Raw genomic sequence first — 24605 nt, forward strand, 5'->3', positions numbered from 1 at the left:
TACTAGATTGTGTGTTTCACTTACGCTTCTTCCACAAATCAAAATATGAATAGAAACTTAATTTTTAGGCTCCAATTTTAAATTCTTAATATTTACACAGTGTTTCAAAATGTTCAAGTTTGCTTCTTTATGATTATATACTTCATTAATATACCAATGTTTTATTTTCTAAATAGTTGTGCACCCCCGTGAGTGGGTGTCGCAGACCCTACTTAAGAACCTCTGCAGTATGGTATAACTGCTCTACAATGGGCTCTGTTTTAGTGTAAATTTGACTTAATTTGTAATGGTGGATTATTTGACTGTTGGCTTCTCAGTGGACGCCCATTTAATCTGTCCCAATAAATAACCCTAGCCTTTCACCTCATACTCCTAACTGCTCTCTGACCTGTGACTTGGAGGAACCTTGCCTTTACATTTCCCCTTTAGGTGCTACTGTAAATCATTCTTCCCTGTTTTCTTCTCCGATATTTAGGAAATATTCCACTAAGCAATGCATGCAAAAATAAACCTTTAGATGTGCGACCAGGTTTTTCTGCGCTGGACCTAAATCATTTGTTGCCTTTGAAAAACTGTCTTGCTGGTTGTGTCTTAGTAAGTGTGTTACAGAAATATCACTGCACCAAAGTTAACTGTTCTGTGTTTCACAGGCACGCTAGAGTATTTTTGGCAAAGGAAGCGAACACGATTGGACGGGTGTACAAAAAGGCTGTTTACAAGGAGTTCACGGATGACGACTATGCAACAGAAGTGCCTAAACCCGCCTGGCTGGGGTTTCTGGGCCCGTTGTTGAAGGCGGAGGTCGACGATACAATTGTTGTGCACTTGAAGAATATGGCTTCGCGTCCGTACTCTCTTCATCCTCACGGAGTTTTCTATGAGAAAGATTCAGAAGGTAAGCAACATTTTTTTTGTTTGTTTACCTTTTGTAGGTGAATTTCAGCTTTCATGCCGCTGATGTATTGTAATTTTGCCTGATTCTGGCAGAGTAGCAAACCTACCTAAAGGGAGGACCAATAATTATGCAACGGTAGAGTATCAAATTATGCAGCAGGGTTAACTAAATTATACGCAAGAAAAGGCAAATAATGTGGCGTTGTTGAAGGAATTCTGCTCGGGAACAGAACTATGCTTGGGACCATAGTGTAGAACTATATTGTGCTGAGTCAGGTGAAAGGGATCAGTCACCTGCCTATGAACTTCTTGGGCGAGTGTGTGCGTGTGTATGTGTGTGTGAGGGGGTGGGCTGGGTGCCTAACTCATCCTTATTCACTGATCTGCTTCTCTTCCACAGCCCCCCTCTATTCCCCATCCCCACACCCCTCCTAGTATTCTTGAAGGTATACTCTTGAGTCTTTTTAATGCACGTTTGGGCCCACTTGTGTACTCAGTATCCACTGATGTTTCATGAATGTGATTCAGTTAAACACACTTTGTGATGTCTTTTCCTGGCCTCTCAATCCATTCTTTATACACCCCAACAAGTACATAATGGATTAGTCAGGTTTTTTCCTCTTGCATATAGAAGTTCCATAGGTCGAAATGCAATAAGCATTTTTGTGAGCAGAAAGACAGAATGTGTGTTGAATGCAACAAATACATAAAATACAAGTCATTTTTTAATTGAGAAGAATTAAAGGGAGATATGGAACAGAAAATGCAGCAAAGTGTTTATTGAAAATAATATATTAAATCATGTAAATAGCTGGGCACAAGGATATATGGAACCCTATAACAATGATGTGAGGACAGCTTTAGTTGCACTTCCAATGTTTGTAATAAATGGTAGCAAGCAATCTTATTTGGACTATACCATCTGTAACTCAGCTTTGCTACACTGTCTGGCCAGCTTTCGTATCCATCCACGAATCGAAAGCGACCACAGGCCTCAGGTTATATCCTTCACTTCAAAACCACTGAATCACAAACCTGCTCCTTTAACCTGCCGGGGAAAATACACAGAGAACTTAAAGCGCCTCAGGTGGAGTGAAGACATTAGTCCGAACATCCTACACGAAAGCATGGTCATTATTAGAGACGGAATTGACCAAGATGCCTCACCGATTGTTACATGGTCAATGCTCTGCTCCCACCGGACCAACCTTTTTCCAGTAAACCAGCGGGCCCAAAGGCCAACCCAGCATCGCAAGTTCTCATTGTCATCACAGGCGAAGCTACTCAAGAAAGCCAGAAACAACGCTCTGCGGTTAACAGCTAAAAACCCGGGGAACAAAGAATGCTTAAACCAATATCAAGCTGCCTTTAGGCTAGTGGTGATTAAAGACAAACAGTTGCACGAAAACCAATTCTGGTGCAAATTGGTGTGGGAGAGCAAGAACAAAAACTCATGAAAATTCTGGGCTTTAATTAACCACACAAACTCGAGCATACCGAGCTTTGGAACAGCTAATATTCAATAATCGGACTGGGTAACATTCCTCCCCGATCACATCAGGGCCTCAGAACACCAAGGACCAACAGGATACAGCCCTCCAAGAGGGATGTATGATTAAACAACGAGTGTCTAAACAATGAATTCCTTAACCACGAATGCGAAACAACGATCAATCCTAAACCACTACTTAATTAACAACGATTTCCTAAACCACGAAAAATCTATTCATTGCTCTTTACCATTTTGCGCCACTATGTTCTTTGAAATAGACATCATTTGACATTTAAAGAAACGTAATATTACATTATTTTTATAATAAAGAATTTTTATTGAATAATCCTTAAATTAACTTATTTTCTTATAAAAAGTTTTGGCCACAAGATGGTAGTGGTGCATCACAATAATCCTATCTGTTCATGCCAGTTTCACACAGTTTGCGTAGTAACCAACACGGTTGTATGACTAAACAACTACTGCCTAAACCATGAAAGTTTAACAACGATTTATACTTAACCACTACTTATCTTATAACGACTTCCTTAACAACGAAATTCCTTTGAATATCCAATTTCTAATTTCATTGATTCTTTTCTATAAAATCCTCATGTTTATTTTGTGTCTCTCATCTTGCTCAATACTATCATTTTAAAATGAAATGCTGTGATTATCGTTTTTGTCTCTTAACTATTAACGAGCACAAAGACATTAATCTGTGCACCTCTGCAGAAGCGCAAACATTCTAAGTAATATGGATATTATATACACATGTATAATAACCCATTTTTTAAAAAACAGCACAAAATCATTTTTAAGAATGAAAAAAACATGTATTCTATTGAATGACCTACCTTAGAATGTCAGTGTATTCCAGCGATGCTTTTCCAAAGTTTAACAACCGAGCAGAATAAAAACAGACACTTTTTATTATATCTTCCAGGGTGCATACAAAACGAAAAGGCTGACATTATCATTACACGATGCCAATGTCAACATTTTTTTGCAACAAATGCTGATCTTTGATTGGGCGGAGAAGAGTGACGTATCACTCCAACAAACCCCAATCGAAATGAGTATGAGGGGAAGGTTGGCGGAGAGTCTAAGACGGCGAGAAGTGACGTGCAAGTCCGTTGTTCATCATTGCAGGCCCACTCTCTCTAGGCACTTCATCCGAGATTTAACAGGAGAAGTGCACAGAGCACTAGCACCAAACAATGAGGCGACTAACGGGTAAAATCGATCTAGTTTTCAATCATGCCACAGCCAGAGAGTCTGACACTGAAAGATGGCAAGGGCTCATTGGTTTAAGGGATAGGGTGCAAATTTTCAGTAAGATTAGTCTTAATTGACACCGTTGGCAATTGCGGTACCAACACCTGCTGGCCCACATAAGAGAAGAAGAGTGACGTATCACTCCAACAAACCCCAATCGAAATGAGTATGAGGGGAAGGTAGGGGGAGAGTCTAAGACGGCAAGAAGTGACACGCAAGTCCGGTGTTCTGAAAGTCGTTGTTCCGTCGTTCGTGGTTCCATCCTTCGATGTTCCTTCGATCGTGGTTCAGCCCGCTTCGTTGTTAACTCTTCGTTGTTGAGGTAAGTCGTTAATTAAGGATCGTGGTTAAGGATGTTTCCCCTCCAAGAGAGATTGAGTGTTTACTCCCAGTCAACGAGGCCCTTGAGGTGACCCAAGAAAGGGTTACTACAGCAGTGACAAAGGCAAGATCAGACGAAGCGCCGGGCCCAAATGGCCTCCCACAGAGCCTCTTTAAATCCGACACAGTCTTCTGGTCAGGAATCCTAACAACCCTTTTTAATTATGCTTTGAACACTGCTATAATCCCTGATTTATGGCGGGGAGCCATAATCCATCCAATTTATAAATCAGGATCCCGCGCCGCGCCTAACAACTATAGACTCATAGCCCTTCTGGACATCGAGGCTAAGCATTATGCAGGTCTCCTCTTAGAGGATCTGAGGATATGGGTAAAGGAACACAACTTGATACCGATGAACCAGACAGGGTTTGTTGCTAACTCAGGGACAACGACTAACCTATTAGCAGTGTCAACCATCATCGACAAAGCACTTTTATCATCTAGGTCAGTGTTTTGTTGCTTTGTCGATTTCAAAGCAGCATTTGATAGGGTCCCCAGGGCGGCTTTATGGGAAAAACTAAGAAACTGGGGGATTCCCGATAAATTACTAGAGGCAATCATTCAACTACACTCCCGCACCTGGGTTCGGGTGAAGTTGGGGTCCGGCACACACCTCTCGCGGAAAATTATGACAACTAGAGGTGTGAAGCAGGGATGTGTGCTGGCTCCACTTCTCTTTAACCTGTTTATATCAGATCTGTCAAGAACTCTGGACGATATAAACAGTCACCCCCCAAAGGTGGGAGGCACGGCCTTAAGTAACCTTCTGTATGCCGACGACCTGGTCCTCTTTAGCCCCACTAGGGTCGGGCTGCAAAGGCTCCTTGATAAACTGCTTAGTTACACAACTACGAACCAACTAGAGGTTAACCTTAAGAAAACGCAAGTTGTCCTCTTTGGTAAAAAACGACACGCAGGTGGTGGGTGGTCTTTTAACAACATAAGCCTCGCCATCGGCCAGTCATACAAATATCTAGGTGTCCATCTGGACTCCAGAAGCAATCTCATAAATCAGCGTAACGAAATCTCGGCCAAAGCTACGACCCTTGCGGTGTCACTAGGTAAGCTCTCCAAAAACCTCTCAGGCCCAACACTAATGCCTCTTTTAGAGGTCTTGAGAGCGAAAATTGGCCCCACCCTATCATATGGCATAGAGATATGCAGGGGGAAACTGAACACTGTCTTAAACAAACATACAACCAGAATATATAAAAGAGTTCTCCAGCTGCCAAATTCTGCATCCGCAGCACAGATAAGACTAGAGATGGGGTTATTAAACTACGAGGCCTCCAATGATGGCACTCACCTAAACCTCTGTCATAAACTGAGACAAGCGTACCCAGGCACATTAGAATCCTTAGTCTGGACAGAAATTTCCCAGAAAAACCCGGGTGGAACGTTTGGTCGCCTTTTTAAGAACGCCATTCACCAACTGTCAGTGAGCGACCTATGGGTCCTTAATCCCAGTCAGACTGCATTTAAAATGGCCATTAAAAAAGGGGTGAGAATGAGATCACTCATCATGGATAAAGCACTTTTTGCGAAACGTAGCCATGCTTAGGCTCTCAAAAAATTCGTACAGTCGGCTAGCCCCAGCCATCTACCTGTCTTGTACATACTCACTGTACCTAAAACGCAGTCTCATAGCCATTAGATTGGGTGACTGGCGATTTTTGCAAGATCTACCTGCCTGGCGTCGTACGGTGGAAGATTCAACCTGTAGAGGGTGTAGCAAAACAGCTGAAACACTGTTGCATGTGGTCTGCCTTTGCCCATTCTTCAACTTCCAACGCAGGTGCAAATTAAAAGCAGAATGGAACAAGTTGGGCGTCCGTACCTGTAGGCAAGCAATCATCGCGGCTTTAAACCCTGAAAATACAGCCCTAAATATAAGACTAGTAAACCTCATTCAGCAAGCTTACCGCAATTTTAAGCAAAAGAGACCCCTTTAAGCTTCCCTTTTATCCTTTTTTAATCATTCAACTCACCTTACAATATACCCCAAACACCCAAGGAGGACAAACGAAAAGAACATGAGTAGTATCCTTAGGAATGTTGGGTTGTTTTTACATGCATGATACTACAGACTGTGAGAATAACACAGGGTGAACAGTTTTGCATATCATGTGTTAACCTACCTTCCCTTGGTTTATTTATATTTGTGTTTTTATCTTTTATTTAAAAAATGTTATGGAAGAAGGAGGCTTAAGATGTGGATGATCCCTATTTTTATCATGATTGTAATAATAACCAGCCGCCTTTTTGTATTTACTTTTTGCACACAATGCGAATATGTATTCTTCTTTTAAAGATATCTGTGTTATATCTAAATAAAGATATTTGATTTGATTTGATTTGTAATAAATAAAAAGAATACATAAAAAAATGAAATCATACATAGAAAGAGAAGAGTCATTACTCTTGGCCTTGTCAGGCAAGTTATAGACCTGTCTGCCAGACAACTTTTCGATAATTGGATATTTCCCTAACTGCGGGCAAGGGTCACTTCATGTTAGCTTGCGGCTGAAACTGAACCTGGTGGCGCATGACATGAGGGAAAGGCTAGTCGGTGCTGGCGCTGCACGTGCATACTTGTAATCACTTCCTTAGTGAGGAGTGATCCTGTCGCTCTTAAACTCTATGGCTATCGTGGAAGAGAAAGTTGGACCTAGAGAAACATGTAGCCCTCTGCCACCCGCTCCCAAGGGGGACTGAAAGAGCACTGCGTTGCCACAGGGGGTACAACGGGCTAGAGGTGCAGGGTCGGATTAGTAACGCGTGCACTCGGGCAATGCTTGAGGGGCTAGTGTCCAGTTCCAGCTGTGGGCTGTTTTTAGGTCGAGCCTAGCGGCAGCGCGCATGCACTGCTCGCTCTGCGAGGCATGCTGTAGTCGAGAATGCTGTAGTAGTGCTGTTGAAGCCCCACCCACTCTCCTCCCATATTTGTAATTGGCTTGTGTCATTGTCCTTGGTAAACGCTGGCTTCCGATTCATTATGAGGCTTTGTAGTCCGGCCTTGATACCGCCCTGTCTCCATTTGTTACTGCCCTGTCTCCATTTGTTACCGCCCATAAAGACTGGACCTTTTACTTTGCTCGTTCCCTGGCATGCTTGATCTAGTTGGTAAGCACTATTAAGTTTATTGACAATGGCGGCTGTATTCTTTTAGTTGTGTGTGAATTCTGAGTGTGGCGCCCACTTCAGGGACACTGTACTCCGTTTAATTATTTATGTATTTTTACTTTAATTTGGAGCGCGGCGCCCTCTTCAGGGACACCACACGCTTTCTTACGGCCAAGCTGACAATTTACAGCGTTCGGGTTCAAATAAATATCAAAGGTATTCAAATGCAACAAACAATTGGAAAATTGTTCTATTATCCAGTGCGAGGCCCCGTGAATTGGTGTGCATGGTGTACAGACAGTACATCCCCTCGCTCTTGTGTCAAAGCAGCTGTTGGGGCCACTTGTGTGCTCTTCTGCATAGACGTGAGATCCTCCCACACCTCAGCTTGGATGTAGAATATCACCTGGCATGTGTGATAAACTACATGTGAGGATCCTGTACCAAAAGAGAACCTACCCCCTGCAGTTACCATCAGCCTTTGATCCCTTCAGACACTGCATAGGTGTGGCCCTCTTCCCCTCCATGTTTTATGAGTGACAAAGACGAAAATAGATACAATTTCGTATTTTTTTTATTAGCAGGGTTTGCAACAAAGCAGCGTTATAGCTCTGGTATGCCATCTCTAAACGCTGTGAGTATGTTTTTTATTAATACCCGATTTTACGTACTGTGCTTTTTGACCTTGGAAGGATGACCGACTGAGACGGCCCTGCAGTATGGCAAACTGAATTTCTCGACCATGGCTCAGTTAGGGGGAGACGAGCCTGTGAACCGCGGTCCATGTGCAGAATGTCAGCTGTGAACGTGTAATGTTTGCTTTAGGGTAAAAAGTTGTTCTCCAAAATCTTAGGTATATTTCTCAGGTGGGCAATATTGAATGCGGTGAGTTGGTTTGACGAAGAAGCGTCCGCCGTGGGAAGTGTTTGGAAAAGTAGTGGGTGGACGAGTGCTTTGCACTTTAAGTAAAGTGCTAACAGCCAGATTCATCAAACCAAAATCCGCTCGCAAAGGGCCAGATTCTGAGAATCTGGCCCTTTGCGAGCGGTATTTTTGCATTTGGGATGCATCATCCCAAATGCAAAAATCGCAATTTTAGAAATCGCTAAATTGCGATTATTTGCATTTAAGAATCTCAATTTGAGATTCCTTAAATGCAATGCATGAACCATTTAAAAATTGCGAATTCGCAATCTGGGGTCGCTATTTACCGCGAAGTCTAACTACGTGGTAAATAGTAAAAACTTAAGTGCATTTTTCTAAGTTGTATGTTACACACACACATGTCCTTGGGACATGTGTGTGCACAACACCAGTGTACATTACCTTTTCAGGGGTGCAACAGGGTGTCCTTTGGACACCCTGGCACTCTTGAAATTGCTTCCTTATTTGCGATTCGCTAATTGCTAATCGCAAATAAGGAATGACTCCCCATTCATTCCTATGGGCGTTTAGGCCCATAGGAATGAATGGGAAAGCCATTCCTTATTTGCGATTAGCAATTAGCGAATCGCAAATAAGGAAGCAGTAGAAATCGCTAAAAATATTGCGATTTCTACATGCATCCCGTTTTGCGAGTCTTTAATAGCGAATCCTTAAAATTCGCTATTAAGGACTCACAAAACATGACTTTGATGAATCTGGGGGTTAGAGTCTGTGTACAATGGGTATACCATAGGTCTCATAGAGCACCAGCCTCAAAACTACATGGAACATACGATCGCTTTAAGAGATAGTCCCTTTGTAAACGACCCCGCCCCAGCCTCTTTTCAGTAGCTATTACAAGCATAGTTATCTGCCCAGGATCACACATTGTGGTCAAACGTGAATGCCCGATTTGGAACCGAGTTGATACAAATTTAAACACAATTTGACCCTAAACTGTTGCCTCCCAGACTTGCCTGGAGCAGAAAAACAGAGACTTTAAAAAAGTTAAAATTCTCTTGCTGGGCAGTGCGGCAAAATCTAAAACGAAATATGCTGCAAACTAGTGGTTACAGTGGGGCAACATTTTCCTTCCAAGATGTTGGCATCTTTCATAGATTCGAATGACTCTCCTTACACATCATCTGTAATTACTTTCCTTTGGGTCTTCTCATAGGAATGTGGATTTAGACCTTTCCACTTCATTGGCTCTGATGCAGAACAATGAGGCTGATGTTCTCCAAATATATCGTTTTAATCATATATATTTTAATACTATTGGGCACAACATTTTAAGAGCGATTTCTACCTGGATGACATTATTTAATTCCTTAAAGTATATAAAAAGTGATGGATGGAATACTTGAATGTAGCTTTGACCTGCCTGCTGTTGCACACAGGACACCTCTCTTCTAACGCTTAAAAAAAAATTTATATCATGCATTTGCAATGCAATAGGTCTCGCATTTCCGAGAGTTTGAGCTATTGGCATTGTAATGACAATGGCTTTTATTATGCGTTTGAAAACAACACATAAATAAAAAGCATTGTCATTTACAATGACAACAGCTCAAACTCTTGTAAATGCGAGACCTATTGCATTGTAAATGCTTGTTTGAGCAGTCTGAGAGGCCGCTTTGGGCGGTGTCTTTGTTGTTTGGATACTGCTAGCCACCCAGTGGGTGCCTGAGTGGCCTTTCTGGAGGCAGATAGGTGTCCATTGCCAACCTTTTATCAACTGGCAGAGATGTCACTCCCTTTCTCTCCCTGGGCCGGCCCATTAATATATGCATACTGAGCGGGGTCAGGGGGCCTGAGCAGAAGTGGCCTCACTTGTTTTCAGGTGTGTTTCACAAGTGTAAACTAATCTGTGCATTTTTTTTGCAACCCCCCTTTTTAATTACATTTCTCAGAGGCAGTGTTTTGCGGAAAAGCAATATGCAAATGTGGGAAACTTTTTTTTAGCGTGCCTGGGTCGATTTTTAATCCCAATCCAACCATCAGGCCCTGGGATTGGGGACCATATAAGAACTACCCAAGGATGAGGATTGTTTCTCCAACACCCCCCCTCCGCCCCCCTCCAGTCCTTGTCAGAACCGAAAAATGCCAGTTAACGTTGACTGTTCAATATAATACATCCAACCTGGGTTTTCTAGGCAGACGCTCTCGAGGTAAACTGCTTTTGCTTCATTCCCCATCTCTGTACTGGTAGAAGAAGGGTTGGGTACTAGTCCATATGTGGCAGCAACAGAGTATTTCAGAGTGTTACTGGGGGTCCAAGGCTGAGATGATGACATTTGGACGTGATTTTGAATGGGAGGAAAAAACGTATTGTCTAAGGGGAAACTTTGCAAAGCTTGTTTTGGTCACCCATTCTTAGCAGGCGTGAGTTACTCTTTGCAAAGTAATTTCTTCTAATTTTACAATAGAAGTAAGCAGAGTAAATGCAAATACAGACAGTAAAACCATTAATATCCAGTAACGTTTGAGTGCCTGAGAACCATACATACATACATGTATCATAAAAATACAACAAAAAGGAGCAGGGAAGAAAGAAGGTCACAAGACCAAGGACCATTTTAGAGCTCATTGACTGGGCAGCTGGCCAAATTCTAACGACAACCAATACGAATACGTGAAGGAGAGGTGCCCAGAATCACTTACAAAGCACTTGGGGACATTCCAGTTTAGTACTGGACCTTAATAAAGAAATGTAAATGCAATAGAGGGGAGACAGGGTGATATTATTCACCCTTACATTGTAGACCACTTGTGTTCAGTGTTCAACAGTACAAATGTCACACAAAGATGGCTGGCATGCATGTCCTCAATCTGTGCCCAAGCTGGCCACTCTAGTATGGCTGCTTCCAAGCCCCTCTGTCATAGGCGAAATCCCTGACTCCCGGATGGGTTGCGAGAGAGGCAATGGAGGTATGAGGGGAGGGTAGAGCACAGCAACCACTGGAGGGAGACGTGCCCTGTTCAGCACTCCACATCATTGATCCTCTCGTTCTGAGGTCCAAAATGGTAAGTGCATGTACTGTTCAGCATTCCCAGTAGGCCGCTCCATGGCACACCAGTGCCTCAATGGCACAGACCATTTAATGGTCCCCACCAGTACAATCTGCACCCTGGCATGTTAGGGACACCTTCACAAATCCCTTTGATTGCTGGTGGAGGATTGCTGTGGCAGACCCAACTGTGTCCTGTTTATTAGTATAGGTGGCGAGCGGGCTAGTAGGAAAAGCGTAACTCTCAGAGCGTAAGAGTTCCACCCCGCACAAAACAGTTTGATCCGGCATGCAGTGCCGCTCCAAAATAGAGTATGGGAGTCTTCCAAGGAAGGGTCAGAGTTTTCTGATAAATCTTGGGCAAGGTGGGCCACGGCCGATCGAATAATGAATTAATCTATCCCTCTAGACTCTGAGGCAAGACTGGTGGTCCAGGTCCCAGTCATGTCAGGGGGCTGTCTGGGGCCGCCCCACAGCTATTAATGGTCTCCCCAAATAAGAGTCACTTGGCGACGATGGGGCAGGTTCAAGGAATGAATGAATAAATGAATGAATGAAGGATGGGCAACTTAATACAGCAGACCACTGAAATAGTTAATAGTGTAGAGTAGATGTTAAAGCTGTCAGGTTTCGAGCTTTGTTTTGAAAACTTGGTGGAGATTGCCAAATTTTAGAAGTGAGATACACAAAGGCTCGACCTCTACATCGCATCTTGTGAAGCTTCAGCAAGAAGGCAGCTGAAGAGCAAGGAATATTGGAATGCTAGAGTCGGTGCTCAGGAGGCTGAAAAGTATTCAGAATAAAAGTAGATCCTAAACCATGGATGGCACGTTACACATTGAAGAGGTTCCTCATATACAGGGAGCAAGGGTGAGTCGACCAGGGAGGGGACTGCCCGAATATTTGCATGAGGACTCTGACCACAGGGTTTTGGACAGTCTGATGTTGGAACAACTGACTTTTTAACAGTTGATGGATGTCAGAGGGAGGATTTGCCGTATAACTAAAGCTAAATGCATCAAAAAACATAAAAAGTGATTTTGGTGAACTTGTGTTTAAAGGATAGAAGTTAGACACCAAAAAGAGCGTTCAGGTTGATGGAAACAGGTATGGTACCGCCAAAAATCAGACCTTGCAATGTTGGAGTCACCTTAGAAGAGGATACCATTAGGTTTATAAGAGTTGAGCAACATCATTGGACAATAAAGATAAAGCCTTTGTGAATGCCAACTTGCATGGGGGATGCATCCTTGTTTATGAAGACCACCAACCGGGCGTTATCCATAGGGCAATAACGTGTTTAAACTAAAGGAACGGATAGAAAGGGCCAAGGCAGAAATTATGCGGAGCAGAATGTGGCTCAGGTAGAAGAACTAATGGCTGCTGTACTAATCGCCTGGGTACAGTAAAAGCAGGAACAGAGACTGCTTAGGACTGGTCAGAAAGGAAGCCAGCTGGGCCAATGCAAAGCCCCTCCATCCATGCTCGCCTCATAAAGACATTGCAATAGGGTGGGGTGGAGTTTCAGAGTCCACTGAGACTTCCAGAATGGTAAGAGCAGAAAAGACTTAAAGCGTCCAGGTCATGTAGAGGTAATCCTAAAGCTACACTCTGCAAAGCAGGATTTTGTGCTAGCTCAGCCACACCAAGAGGTGCCTCCCATCAAACAGCAGAAGGATTTTGTTGGTCTTAAATGTAAAAATAACCCAGCAGTGAGATTTCGGATGTTCCTAAGGTCACAGGGGAATCAGAATTCCTATTTTTGTTATGTTGAAACCCTTACCATCACCACACTGTAAACTACTAAGTGGAGAGGGTCTCTCGCTTAGTAGGCAGTGATCGAAATAAGAGGATGGATGACAAAAGATCAGTATGACTACCAAACGTTACACAATTCTTTTTCAGATCCAAAGGTTGCTTCAGTAACGAAATGCTCTTTCCCGTAACTAAGTACTTGGAGGGTCTTAGACACTTACCACTAGGCCTGGGCAAAGCACTACGCTACGCTCGCGTAGTTTGCGCAACTTCGCACTACGCGAACTGCACGTATCACAGTGCAAACACACGTAGCATAGTGCAGCGGTCATTTTTTGCTTGCTCGCGGTCCTCAATATCAAGTTGGCGACTGCAAGCAAGCAAAATTACATCCTGGCGAGGCTTTTTCCTCGTTCGCGATCAGCAACATCAAGTTGCTGATCAAGAGCGTGGAAAATAAACCTCCCTGCGAGATTCTCAACGCGGGGAGGTCTGGTTTCTCATTGCGAGTGGTCGCGTGTGGTCGCGTATGCTCGCGACCGCTCGCAATGAGAAACTACCAGTCCGCGTTGAGAAAGCTGCCGCTCGAGTAAAAATCTCCTCGAGCGGCAGAAAACTACAGCTCGCACTGTGCAAGATGCCGTTTTCAATGATTGCACAGTGCCGGATGCTTGTCCGCACTGTGCACTCATTGAAAACTACATCTTGCACAGTGCGTACATGCTACTACGCTGTTGGCGTAGTGCTACGCGTAGCTCGCATTGTGCGAAGTGCACTTCGCATAGCTTTGCGAAGCGCTGCTTTTCAAACTACGCCCAGCCCTACTTACCACCCAGACTCAATGTAATATTTGTCTCATGTAATAAGTTAAAGTAATGATGCCAACGCATTGTCTTTGTGGGTGCAACACATTTTTTTGATTGAATCTGAACTATGTACTGAATAATGTCCCTCCTGCTATAGAGCACATACCTTTCTGGTGACAGAGGAATCTCTCACACAGTAAACCTTTTCCTTCAAGAATAGGGCAATTTGTGCATTTGTGACATTTGAAGAAATCCATCTTTTTGTTTGAGGAACTACAAAGTCTTTAGGTTAATCAGTTGCTCATTAATTGTCACAATGCAAAGTGAATGTAGTAGTTTGATGGTCTATCCTGTATATTACTTCAAAATGCTGTTTCCAGCAATTCTGCACTTGTAAACCCAATATTGTGACTATCCTGTATACTGTAGGGTTAGGAACCCCTTAAATCAACACGTTTCTAAACTGCAGGAATGTTGGTATTGCAGTTGAATATCCCAGCCAGGTAACTAGAGAGGCAGGGTACCCTTAAACACTCAGTGTGCACACCCAAGAAGCTCCTGAGCCATTCAGTGCTACCTGATGTATTTGCTGTCAAAGCCTTAGGGACTATGCTTTCTGTGACAGCCACTCCAAGTGGGAGCCTGGTGGATCGCCAGTAATCTTCTGGTTATCAAGTTCACCTCTCACCATCTCAGGGCAGCTTTCATTTAAGGTTTGATTCCATTAGATTTTGGTTCAGATTCAGGGTCATTAAAGCTGTTCTGTGAATGGTCCTATCTAGGTATCTGACTCAAAACCCCTATCCTGGAACCACATCCATGAAGAATTTTAATTGTACCTGGCAACACCTCCCTCCAGACAGTAGTCTTCATCTAACACTGTAGAAGCAGTCACTAGGGATTATGACTCTCTTGATAGTAATTACAAAGACTGATGGTAGGGGGAGCCAAACAGACAGTCATATGACTCCTGTTGGGAAAGTTCTCTGACCTCTGTCGGAGCAGGGGCCAGTCTGGAGCCTGATTTAGTATTCAAGAGTTTAGCTGAGGCAGTCATCATGGAGGGAAGATAAACTGGAAAGCCAAGTCCATTAGTGTAGGATGCGATAACAGGAGTGGCAAATTCTCAAATCGAGGGAGGTAGCGAGAAAGGATGTTCTATTTTCAATTTTCTCAAGGAAGAAATTGGAAAGTTAATTGTAGAGGAGTGAAGGCATTTTGGAAGTTTAAGTTCAATTAGTCTTGGTAAATCCTTGTCAAAATCCCTTTCAGAAGGCCACAGGGTATTCAGGGGTTACTGGGCCGAACCATGGGGGTTGAAGACTTTTACTCCTGATATCCCGGAGCCCGACCTACTATGGATCTAGAGCAACTGGGCCAAGTACCCACTCCAGTTTTGACTCTCAGTGGTAGATGTGAACAAGAACCGTAATGCTTCCTCAGGGGGAGGTATGGACACAAATGAGTGAACATGGCTCATAACTCATAAATTGCCTCAGCAGCAGCAATAAATCAATTTCCAGCCAAGTCCTTACTTTATAACCAAAGTAAGTATTTTATTTCTCTCTGCTCATTTAATGAAAAATCATCGCGCTGCCAGTTTAAACAGAGAGGGGGAGCAAGAAAAATAAGAAAGAGAAATCTGACATAGTGATTAAAAAGCCCAGTCTTGAGGTTTTTTCTAAAGGATGATAGAGAGGTGCATTTCTTCAAATGTAAAGACAGAGAGTTCCACCGCTTAGCAGTGCCATAGACAAAACCTCTTCCACCCCAATGAGCTCTCTTAAGTGTTGGAATGGCTACATTTAGATGAGAGGAGGATCGCAGGGACCTAGATGGGACATACCAGATAAACCTTTTATTTAAATAATCTGGTCCTATGCCCGGTATGGCTTTGAAAGCAATACACTAGGTCTTGAAGTCAAAGTGTTTGTGAACCGGGAGTAAATCAGGTTGGACAAGAGCATGATAGGCAAATTTATGTTAAGGGATCCCCATCATCATAAATGCTGCAGCATTCTGCAAGACCTGTAATTTATTCAGAAGCCTCTTCCGCATGTTAAAGTAGAGGGCATTATAATAGTCCAACTTAAAAAAAATTAAGGCGGTAACTTGTTTTCTTAGATCAAGTGGAATGAAGGGAAGAATCTTTCTTAAGATCTTAAAAGTTAGTAAAGATGAGGACGTCACTGTGTTTATCTGTTTGTCAAACAGTTTGTTGTCAAACACAATCCCTAGGTTTTTAACTTTGGGAACAGTTATGTTATGTTAAAATGGGTCTTGTAAAGTTCGCAGCTACTCAATTGAGTGTCCCGGCGCTGGACGTGATGAATGAAGTCACTGTGCCGCAGTGACCGCTAAACTGGGCATTAAAGCTGAAACAGCCACGTTTTGAGGGATTTCCTTAATGCCAGACGATCCGGCACCATCCTTATTTCCACCGGCAGATTATTCCACAGTTTCGCTGCTTGCACCTGGAATGAGCATCCCCCAATTCGGGCTCAAAGAAATCTGGGGGTTCGTGCCAGTTGAAGTGCTGAGGACTTAAGTGTTAGATGAGGGTGGTAGAATTGAACTCTCTTCACAATGTACCCAGCACCACTGCCATGGAGAGCCTTAAAAGCAAGAATCAAGGTCTTAAATTGGATCTTCTAGCGGACTGGGAGCCAATGCAAGTATCTCAATTGTGTTGACATGCGGACTCTAGGGCCAAGTATTAATATTGCTCTGGCTGCTGCGTTCTGGGCCACCTGCAGTCTGGCCAGTAAATACTCTGGTAGCCCTAGGTAGTGTACATTCACGTAGTCTAACTTGGAGATTATCAAGGCTTGGACCACCGTTTTTCTGAGGGTGATAGGCAAGAGAGGCAGAAACTGCTTCAGCATCTTGAGCATGCCGAAACATGTGCCGACCACTGTCTGAATCTGTGCCTCCATTGAGAGGTTCTCATCCAACTTCACCCCCAGATTTCTCACTGACTTTACCGATGTTGTAGGAGGAGACATCAAAACACACAAGATGATAGACGGAATGTTGCACAATGGCAAAACATTCACCCCTAGTCACAGATCTTCGTTTAATCCATCGTTATTTTGCTCACCAAGCCACCCCAGTTCAGACATGGCCATATGAAAATCAGTCTTGACCCTGTGCCTCATGGGAACAGTCCAGCCCGACCTGCCAAGCCATGTCTTCCCTGGACCGGAATCAAGCACCCTAGGACCGGTTTATGACTATCAGCCGTCTTCAGCCAGGATAGCTTGACTCCAGTGGTGTAGTGAGCACAGGACCCACATCTGGGCATACCCTTCCCACATAGGGTGAACAGCAAAACACACAAGATGATGGACGGAATGTTGCACAATGGCAAAACATTCACTCCAGTCACAGATCTAGACCTAGTCTAGTTCTTCATCAGGATAATTTCAGACTAGATCTTTAACAGTGAAGCTATTCAAGAATCTGTTTATCGTGATGGCTTTGTACAATTTTTTTAGTTTTGTTTACTTGATCCGCTCACTGAAGGAAGCCTTCATGACCATTAAGGTCAAGCTTTAAGCACACTGGGAAGGTCAGATGTTAGTGACACAACAGTCAGCCCCTGCAGTGATCAAATACATCAGATAACTTACTCAAATTCATCAGGAATACAATTACCATATACATTCAACAAAGGAACCTCCGCTCCAGTTTGGTACCTCGCCTTAAAATCCCACCATACAAGAGAAATAACATAGTTGGCATATCTTTCCCTGTTCAAGCAGCCATACTATGGAATTTATTACCCCCAAACATTAGATCCATAAATAACTATCTTATTTTCAGAAGACTACTCAAGAGTTGTCTCTTTCCTATATAACCACCATACTCAAACACAAATGTACCACATATCCTGTGTATATAAACATTTAATTGGATTATATGTAGGTATCTAGATATGTTTATTTCTTGATGTAAATATTTACTTATGTATCTATTACTTTACTTCTATACTCAGATGCACTACCCTATATATCACCCTATACCTCTTTCAATATATCCTCTACCTCCACTCTGACTCATACCAAACCTCATTATGATCTCCAAAATAACCCTTTCTAGACTCTTCCCTCCTCTATCCCTCCTTGGATCACCCCAAAGCTCATGCTAATACTATGATCTCCCAAACAACCCTTCTAAATTCTTCCTTCACCTATCCCTCCTTTGACTCATCCCAAAACTAATTTTATTACTATGATCTCCCTAATCCATTTCTAGAGATTCTTCTCTCCATCTCTCCTTTTACTCATCTCAAACCTCATCTTACTACTATGGTCTCCCAATAAACACTTTATAGACTCTTCCCTCCTCTATTGCCCCTTTCCCCTCATTATCCTTTTCAATCCAACTAACAGAGTTACATGTCCACCACTCAAATTAACTCATATTTCCCTACACTAATCTACCACTAATCCTTTTGGGTTCCAAAGTAGCGTGTTACGTGCTGAAAATCACTTTGACGCATCTTCAGGGTTAGTAAGCACTATATAATTGCGATTACAACAATACAATACAATACAATGGAGGTAGTGCTTTGGAGGCCCTCCTGGTCCAACAAAATCATAATCCATGAGAAAGGCCTATGTCATGGCGCACACGCAGTTTTGCACTCAGGGCATGGGTACATGTCCTTAACCATGCAGAGAAGTCCTTAACCATGAAGAGAACTTTTCTGTCGCAACTATCCTTCACAATATTGAACACTTCAGATTTGTATTAGAGCGACCTAAGCAGTAAAACTCTGCCTGAACTTAGGAACCTGAGTGTCTGAGGCTGGTGCAAACCAGAAGCTCGCTCGGGCAAATGGGTGAGTAAAAGCCGCAGCCTGCTGCTGCAGCCCACCTTCTCTTGGCTTCATTGATGTCATTAGTACTTCTGTTTTTTAAACTGTTTTGTACAGGAAATTCGTGAATTCTTAACTATTTAAGGCATGGAAACAGGTATGTATTTTTATTGATAGTATGTGTTTGTCAGTGATTCAGCTGTAATTGGGCAACAACACTTGTTTTTTAATTTCATATTATAGTGTGGGGATTTGATTAACATCATTCTTAAAGTTGATAAACTTTATGCTTCACTGACATGGGCTCTAATTACTCCACTCTCTGATCTAAAAGACGCTCCTGTGCTTTGAGGCAACCACATAGGTAAGATATTGAAGCTACATGCAAGAGAATCCGTGCACCAATCTTACATCCCTGTGTGCGTGAAAAAGGGCAATAGTTGGCATTCTGTGCATTGTTAAATGATTCCCACTACTATCATTCTGATTCCTTTGTGTGATCCTAATGGAACTATGCATAAACTGGAAAGTTACAGAACTGAAGAGACTTCCATTAGCAAAACACTGCAACTGACAGCACGAGTATGAACTTCTCTCTCAAAGCCGGCTCTAGGACGTTGCATCCGGTGCCCACGCACCGGGTGCTGCTGACTTCAGGGAGCACAGTGTTTGCAAGTTTATTTTGGTATTAAAAGCCCCTGCTGCCGTGATCCTTACCTCCAGAAATTTCCAGGTAACAATAAAAATGTCAAAATAACTCTGGCGATTAATGTTCTTCCTGGAGAGAGATCGGAGTTTTGTCTAATTGAGGTTTTGATAGATCATTGAATAGCACAAAGGGTTAATATTGTTGTGTGCGATTTTAGGTTCCGATTGAATTTCCCGATTCATGCCCTTTTTAGGTACAATTCGCGTTGCCCTTATATAGGCATAGAAATCCAGTCCTTATTTAGGCATAGCCCATGCTGCCCAAATACAGGCATGGCTACTTCCATTCATTCATCTACGTCACAACGATTTCTTGGAAAACCAGACGCTTAAGCCATTAGGGACTTCACCTTGCTTGAATATTGATTTCTCCTAGAACTCAGTTATTATGCTTGAACATCTATTCCTTAGGGGTTCATTCATGACGTTCATATGCCCGACTTTACGTCAAAGCAGGCATCCCTAAAAACCTTCTAGGTATAAATATAGCTTCAGTTGCTGTGGCAAAGCACGGTGTGGTTCGGTGCAGTTCAACTACCTACTTGCACAAAACAGCTCGTTACAGCAAGGGCCGAAGGAAGCCAACTCTCCAGCTGACGCACTCATCAGAAGCTGTCCTCCTCTGCCGAGAAATCCAGCTCCAGTGTTTCTGACTCCCCTTGCGGGGTGTTTGGAAAACGAGTCTGTGAAGGAGATACCAACCCCTCTCATTCTAAAGGTATGGAACTGATTAGAACCTAAAGAAACCTTTGGCAACTCTTGGCAAAACTAAACCTATGCTAAAGACCACACTTACTTCTTCCCTCGCACTAGACCTAGGTTAGGTACATTGGGGTAGGCGCATTTTAGAAGCACCAGTTGAGTATTTTTAGCCCGTGTAATTTATGTATGTATTTGTATATGTCATAGCACCAGACAATGCTATTACAGTATTATTTTATATTACTGTTTACGCTGTACGCATTATACTTTGCATTCTGTTTAACGATTGTAGCAGTTCACCTCTCTTGCATGAGAAAGAAGACTGTTCAATAAACTGCCTGTTATTGAAACGCCCGCCTCTCTATTTTCTATGCAACTTTGTAGAAATGATGCATGCATGAATGACTGAGTAAAATAGTTATTTATTGTTTTCACGACTCTGAAGATATGTTTTTATTCTTTGGGAAACAAAGTTGTCATGTTTATGCAGTTGTCAGAAACAAATCCCTTCTTGTGTATTCGATAACGTTTCTAATGACCTCTGAGCTAGCTGGCACTCACAATTAAGTTTAGTATACTCAATAGAACATACTGACCTCAGTCCTATGTCAAATCTATAGTGTATATTATTCCAATGCGCAGGGCCTATTGGGAATATAGAAACTACACTACAATATGCCTGATACAAAGAGCATGTACCATGCAGATCACAAAGTGCATATAATGCAAATAGGTCAGTGGGTTACTGCTTTTCTAAGAGACATCCTGTTATTTGCAGTTTATAAGTTAAAATCGTAATACAAAACAGTGAATTACTATCTGTTATAAAAGAACTGCATGGACGCTGCAATATATAAATTAGAGCATAGATTAATGTTGCAAAAAGTGTTAATTTGGGTAGAAATCGATTCTTATTATTGAAGAGAACCCTCAACTATGGTGTCCCGTTTTCAATTCTGAGTTTGTGTCTTTTTCAGACCAAGCACTCTTAAACTATACTGCCTACCAGTATGGATGACATGTGCTCCTACAACCTGTAGTCTTCTGTCTTATGTAACATTTCCTATACACTAATTTACACATGTATGATTAATTGTCTCTGTGTAATGTGTGTGTGATGCAAAATGCCATGACACCCTACACTGGTATAAGGGGCTCTATATAACTAACCAAATGCATCTGAAAGAGAGCGGTTAAAGAGACTTGAGGAGAACAGTTAAAAGGTGGTGGTGAGGGAATTCGTGGTTGAGGTGGTCACCACCTCCACCACGGAGGACGGGGGTGCCAACAAACAGTCGCACCTGGCGCCACTGACACTAAAGCTGGCCCTTATGAGTGACAGAGGAATTCTCAATCCATATGTTTATAAACTTCTCTAGTTCCAGTCTCACATGATCTAAGAGAAGCATGACCCAAATGCTTGGGAGCAGCAAGAAGGAATGTGTAACGCCTGGTTTGAAGTCCCGCCTCTATCATGTGGCTTCTGTTTCTTTAATAGGCGGGAAGGACAATGGCACCCAGTGTCACATTTTGTATTTGATAGATTTGCCAGAATGATAATTCTCTTGCAGTATACAACTTACACTCAGCCGCATTCCAAGATACTGCTCCAGTGCCATTTGTGTGAATCGGTAACTATTGCTGACATTATTATTTTTCATTATTTTACTTTTTTTGTATATGATCTATTCTATCTACAGGAAAGTCAGACTCCCTAACCCTCTGGTTGGGTGTCTGCATTAGCTGTGATTGTTAAATGGTCTATCTCCCACCCTTACGTATGTTTCACATTTCAGGCGCCCTTTACCCAGATAAAACCAGTGGGAGCAACAAAAAGGATGATTTTGTTCCTCCTGGAGGGAATCACACCTATGTATGGATAGTGAAGGAACAGTATGCTCCCACTGCTGATGACCCCAGCTGCCTGACATGGATCTACCACTCCCACATCGATGCACCCAGGGATATTGCATCTGGATTAATAGGAGCCCTGCTTACTTGTAAAAAGGGTAAGTATTTTATTTAATTTGCAAATGTACTACTTTACTTATTTATTTATTTGTATTCTTATTGCCACATCACATCTAACTTTTAGAAATAATGAGCTGAAGTTGTTCGGTGCCAATTTAGCTAGGGAAAGTTACTAGCTGGTAATGTAGGCCCAAGTAAAAGTACTTCTAGGTAATGTGTGAAGCCTAGTGCTGGATTTGAAGAGAGGTTTTAAGGTGCAGGACTGCTCAAGAAAAATATGTTGAAAGTAGCAAGCATTAGGTCTATATGATCGTACTCCGTGCTGGTGTAACAGCAACGTAAGCACTCAAGAGAGTCAACATTTGGTTTTTGGTCGTTGTGCTTGTTGTCCTGATTGCTCTCTTGGCCTAGCACACCTATGATTATCGCACCCTGCCCTTCCTCTCTACTCGAATTGGTTCACCTGTGTATGAGAGCTGTTGGTGAAATTAATAAACTAGATCCAGAATATTCATTTTGGAAAGAAATCCCCAACCTCGGAAGAGAAAAGACAGAAAGATGGGAGCCTTGCCCCACTGGGGAGAAAGATCAGAATTATCGCCGATTAAGGACCTAGGGATACAGGGCACGGTCTTGGCCTGGCTGACTTCCTTTCTTGGAGATCGATCACAGCGAGTCCAACTAGCGGATTTAGTGTCCGAACCAGCCAAGCTGACCTGTGGTGTGCCCCAGGGGTCAGCCCTTTCACCCCTGCTCTTTAATATCTATCTACAGCCGCCGATAGCCACACTGAACCAGCTGGACTGCAGGGTTTACAATTATGCCGACGATACTCAAATCTTGATCCAGATTGAGCACTCATCTACAGCTCACTTGAGGATGCAAGACATTCTCAAGTTTACCATCAACTGGATGTCGGATAATTTTTTGAAAATCAATCCGGAGAAAACCGAAGTCCTGGCAGTCACGACAGCTGCAAGCCCATGGAGTGATCTGTTCCGGCCGGCGGAACTGGGACCCTTCCCAGAACCAGCAGTGGTAGTAAAAAGTTTGGGCATCAGAATTGATGCCCTACTGTCCATGACTCAGCAGGTGTCGGCGGTGGTGGGCACATGCGTCAGCCTATTGCGCCAGCTTCGGAAACTATCCTTCCTGCTATCATTCTCAACCCTTAGGCTGGCGGTCTCTGCCCTGATACTGGCACGCCTGGACTACGGGAACTCTTTATACTATGGCCTACCAAAACATCTCTTAGATAGGCTACAAGTTGGAATGAACGATGCCGCCAGACTTATTTTCAACAAACCCAGGCGAACTCGGGCCACGCTCCTATTACAGGAGCTTCATTGGTTGCCAATTGCCCAGAGAGCAAAATTTAAGAGCCTCTGTATTGTACATAAGGCCATGTATGGCTCGGCTCCAAGCTATATCAAGGAACGACTTACTACCTACGTGCCAAGCAGGACCTTGCGATCCGCTGAGGCATGTAATCTGGTTTGCCCCCGGTTCAACCTCACGTCCAAGGGTGGTAGAGCCTTCTCTAATTCTGTTCCTCAGGCATGGAATCACCTTCCAGCTAGCCTCAGGAAAGAAACCAATCTTCTCCCTTTTAGGAAGAATCTGAAAACTGTGCTTTTCCTGGAGGCTTGGGGGCCTCTCTGATCGGGTAGCTGTGTGCTTCACTGGTGTTGTGTGTCCGCTGATAGCGCTTAGATACCCCTGGGTGATAAGGCGCTTTATAAGCTTATGATAACATAACATAACATAACATATACTTTTGTATTTTTATTGAGTTTCATAACACTTGACTGAGCAAGATGTACAATGTATCAGCAGAGAATGCCCACAAAGCAAAACTCGTGTCAACAACGAGGTAGAGAAGGCAAGTAAGGGAATGGGGAGGGGTTGAGAACCAGGACGTTGTTGAAGGTAGGATGAGGACTAAATAAAGGCACAAGGAACCTATAGGGCTGGGCCACATGATCAGAGGTACAATTAGGGGTAAAAGGAGGAGGGTTGGGCATGTCAAGGGGGCTCGGTCAGGGAAGAGGAAGTTTCAGCACTTGGGGAGCACAATACATAGTTCATGAGGTAGTGTGTCATCCCTAGTAAAGGTGACAAAATGCTCACGAAGGGCATCCCACCCCTGGAAGATGGGCTGCCTACGGATCCGCCAAACCCCCTCAAGCCGTAGCGCCTCGCTCTTGGCCTGTCCCCACCGTTGTACACCCCCATGCTATGGCACCAATCCTGGAGGCTGAGAGGAATGCTTTTTAAGGGTAATTGCGTGCTTAAAAAGGAGTAAACCTTGACTTGCAAAGTGCCCCCCCCCCCCACCACTTCCATACACTGTTTATCGATGCCTATGGTGCAGGCTTCCAAAGTGTCTATTTCCAGGAGTTCTGTCGTCTCTTGGAGTGTGTTGTGCATAGCTTGCCAGCACTGAGAGAGGGAGGGCAGGACCAGAGCATGTGCTGGAGATCAGCCGAGAATTCCCGGAAGCGTGGGTAGCCAAGCCAGGCCATGGGAAAATAACACTTTACCTGGTATGGTGTGAGGTATGCCCTATGGAGTATGGCAAATTTATGCTTTGATACCGGGCATAACAGGAGACTTTTTGCGGGAATTCGAGGTCTCTGTCGCATTCAGAATCATGGCGTGCCCAGCCCATATCCCTATCCCATTTGTCTCGGAAGAAGGTGAGCAAGGCTCATAGCCTCATAGCTCTGAAGAGT

General features: G+C 43.3%; 1 protein-coding gene across 2 annotated transcripts in view; it reads left to right on the forward strand.

Moving 5' to 3' along the window:
* Nucleotides 1-24605, forward strand: part of HEPHL1 (hephaestin like 1) — a 367396-nt gene that overhangs the window by 63039 nt on the left and 279752 nt on the right. For both annotated transcript variants that reach the window (XM_078656967.1, XM_078656968.1), the window contains exons 2-3: nucleotides 651-895; nucleotides 21696-21908. In XM_078656967.1, coding sequence (XP_078513093.1) covers nucleotides 651-895; nucleotides 21696-21908 — 458 coding nt within the window. The remainder of the gene's footprint in view (nucleotides 1-650; nucleotides 896-21695; nucleotides 21909-24605) is intronic.

Source organism: Lissotriton helveticus, chromosome 8 (genome assembly GCF_964261635.1).
Source record: "Lissotriton helveticus chromosome 8, aLisHel1.1, whole genome shotgun sequence".
Lineage (NCBI taxonomy): Eukaryota > Metazoa > Chordata > Amphibia > Caudata > Salamandridae > Lissotriton > Lissotriton helveticus.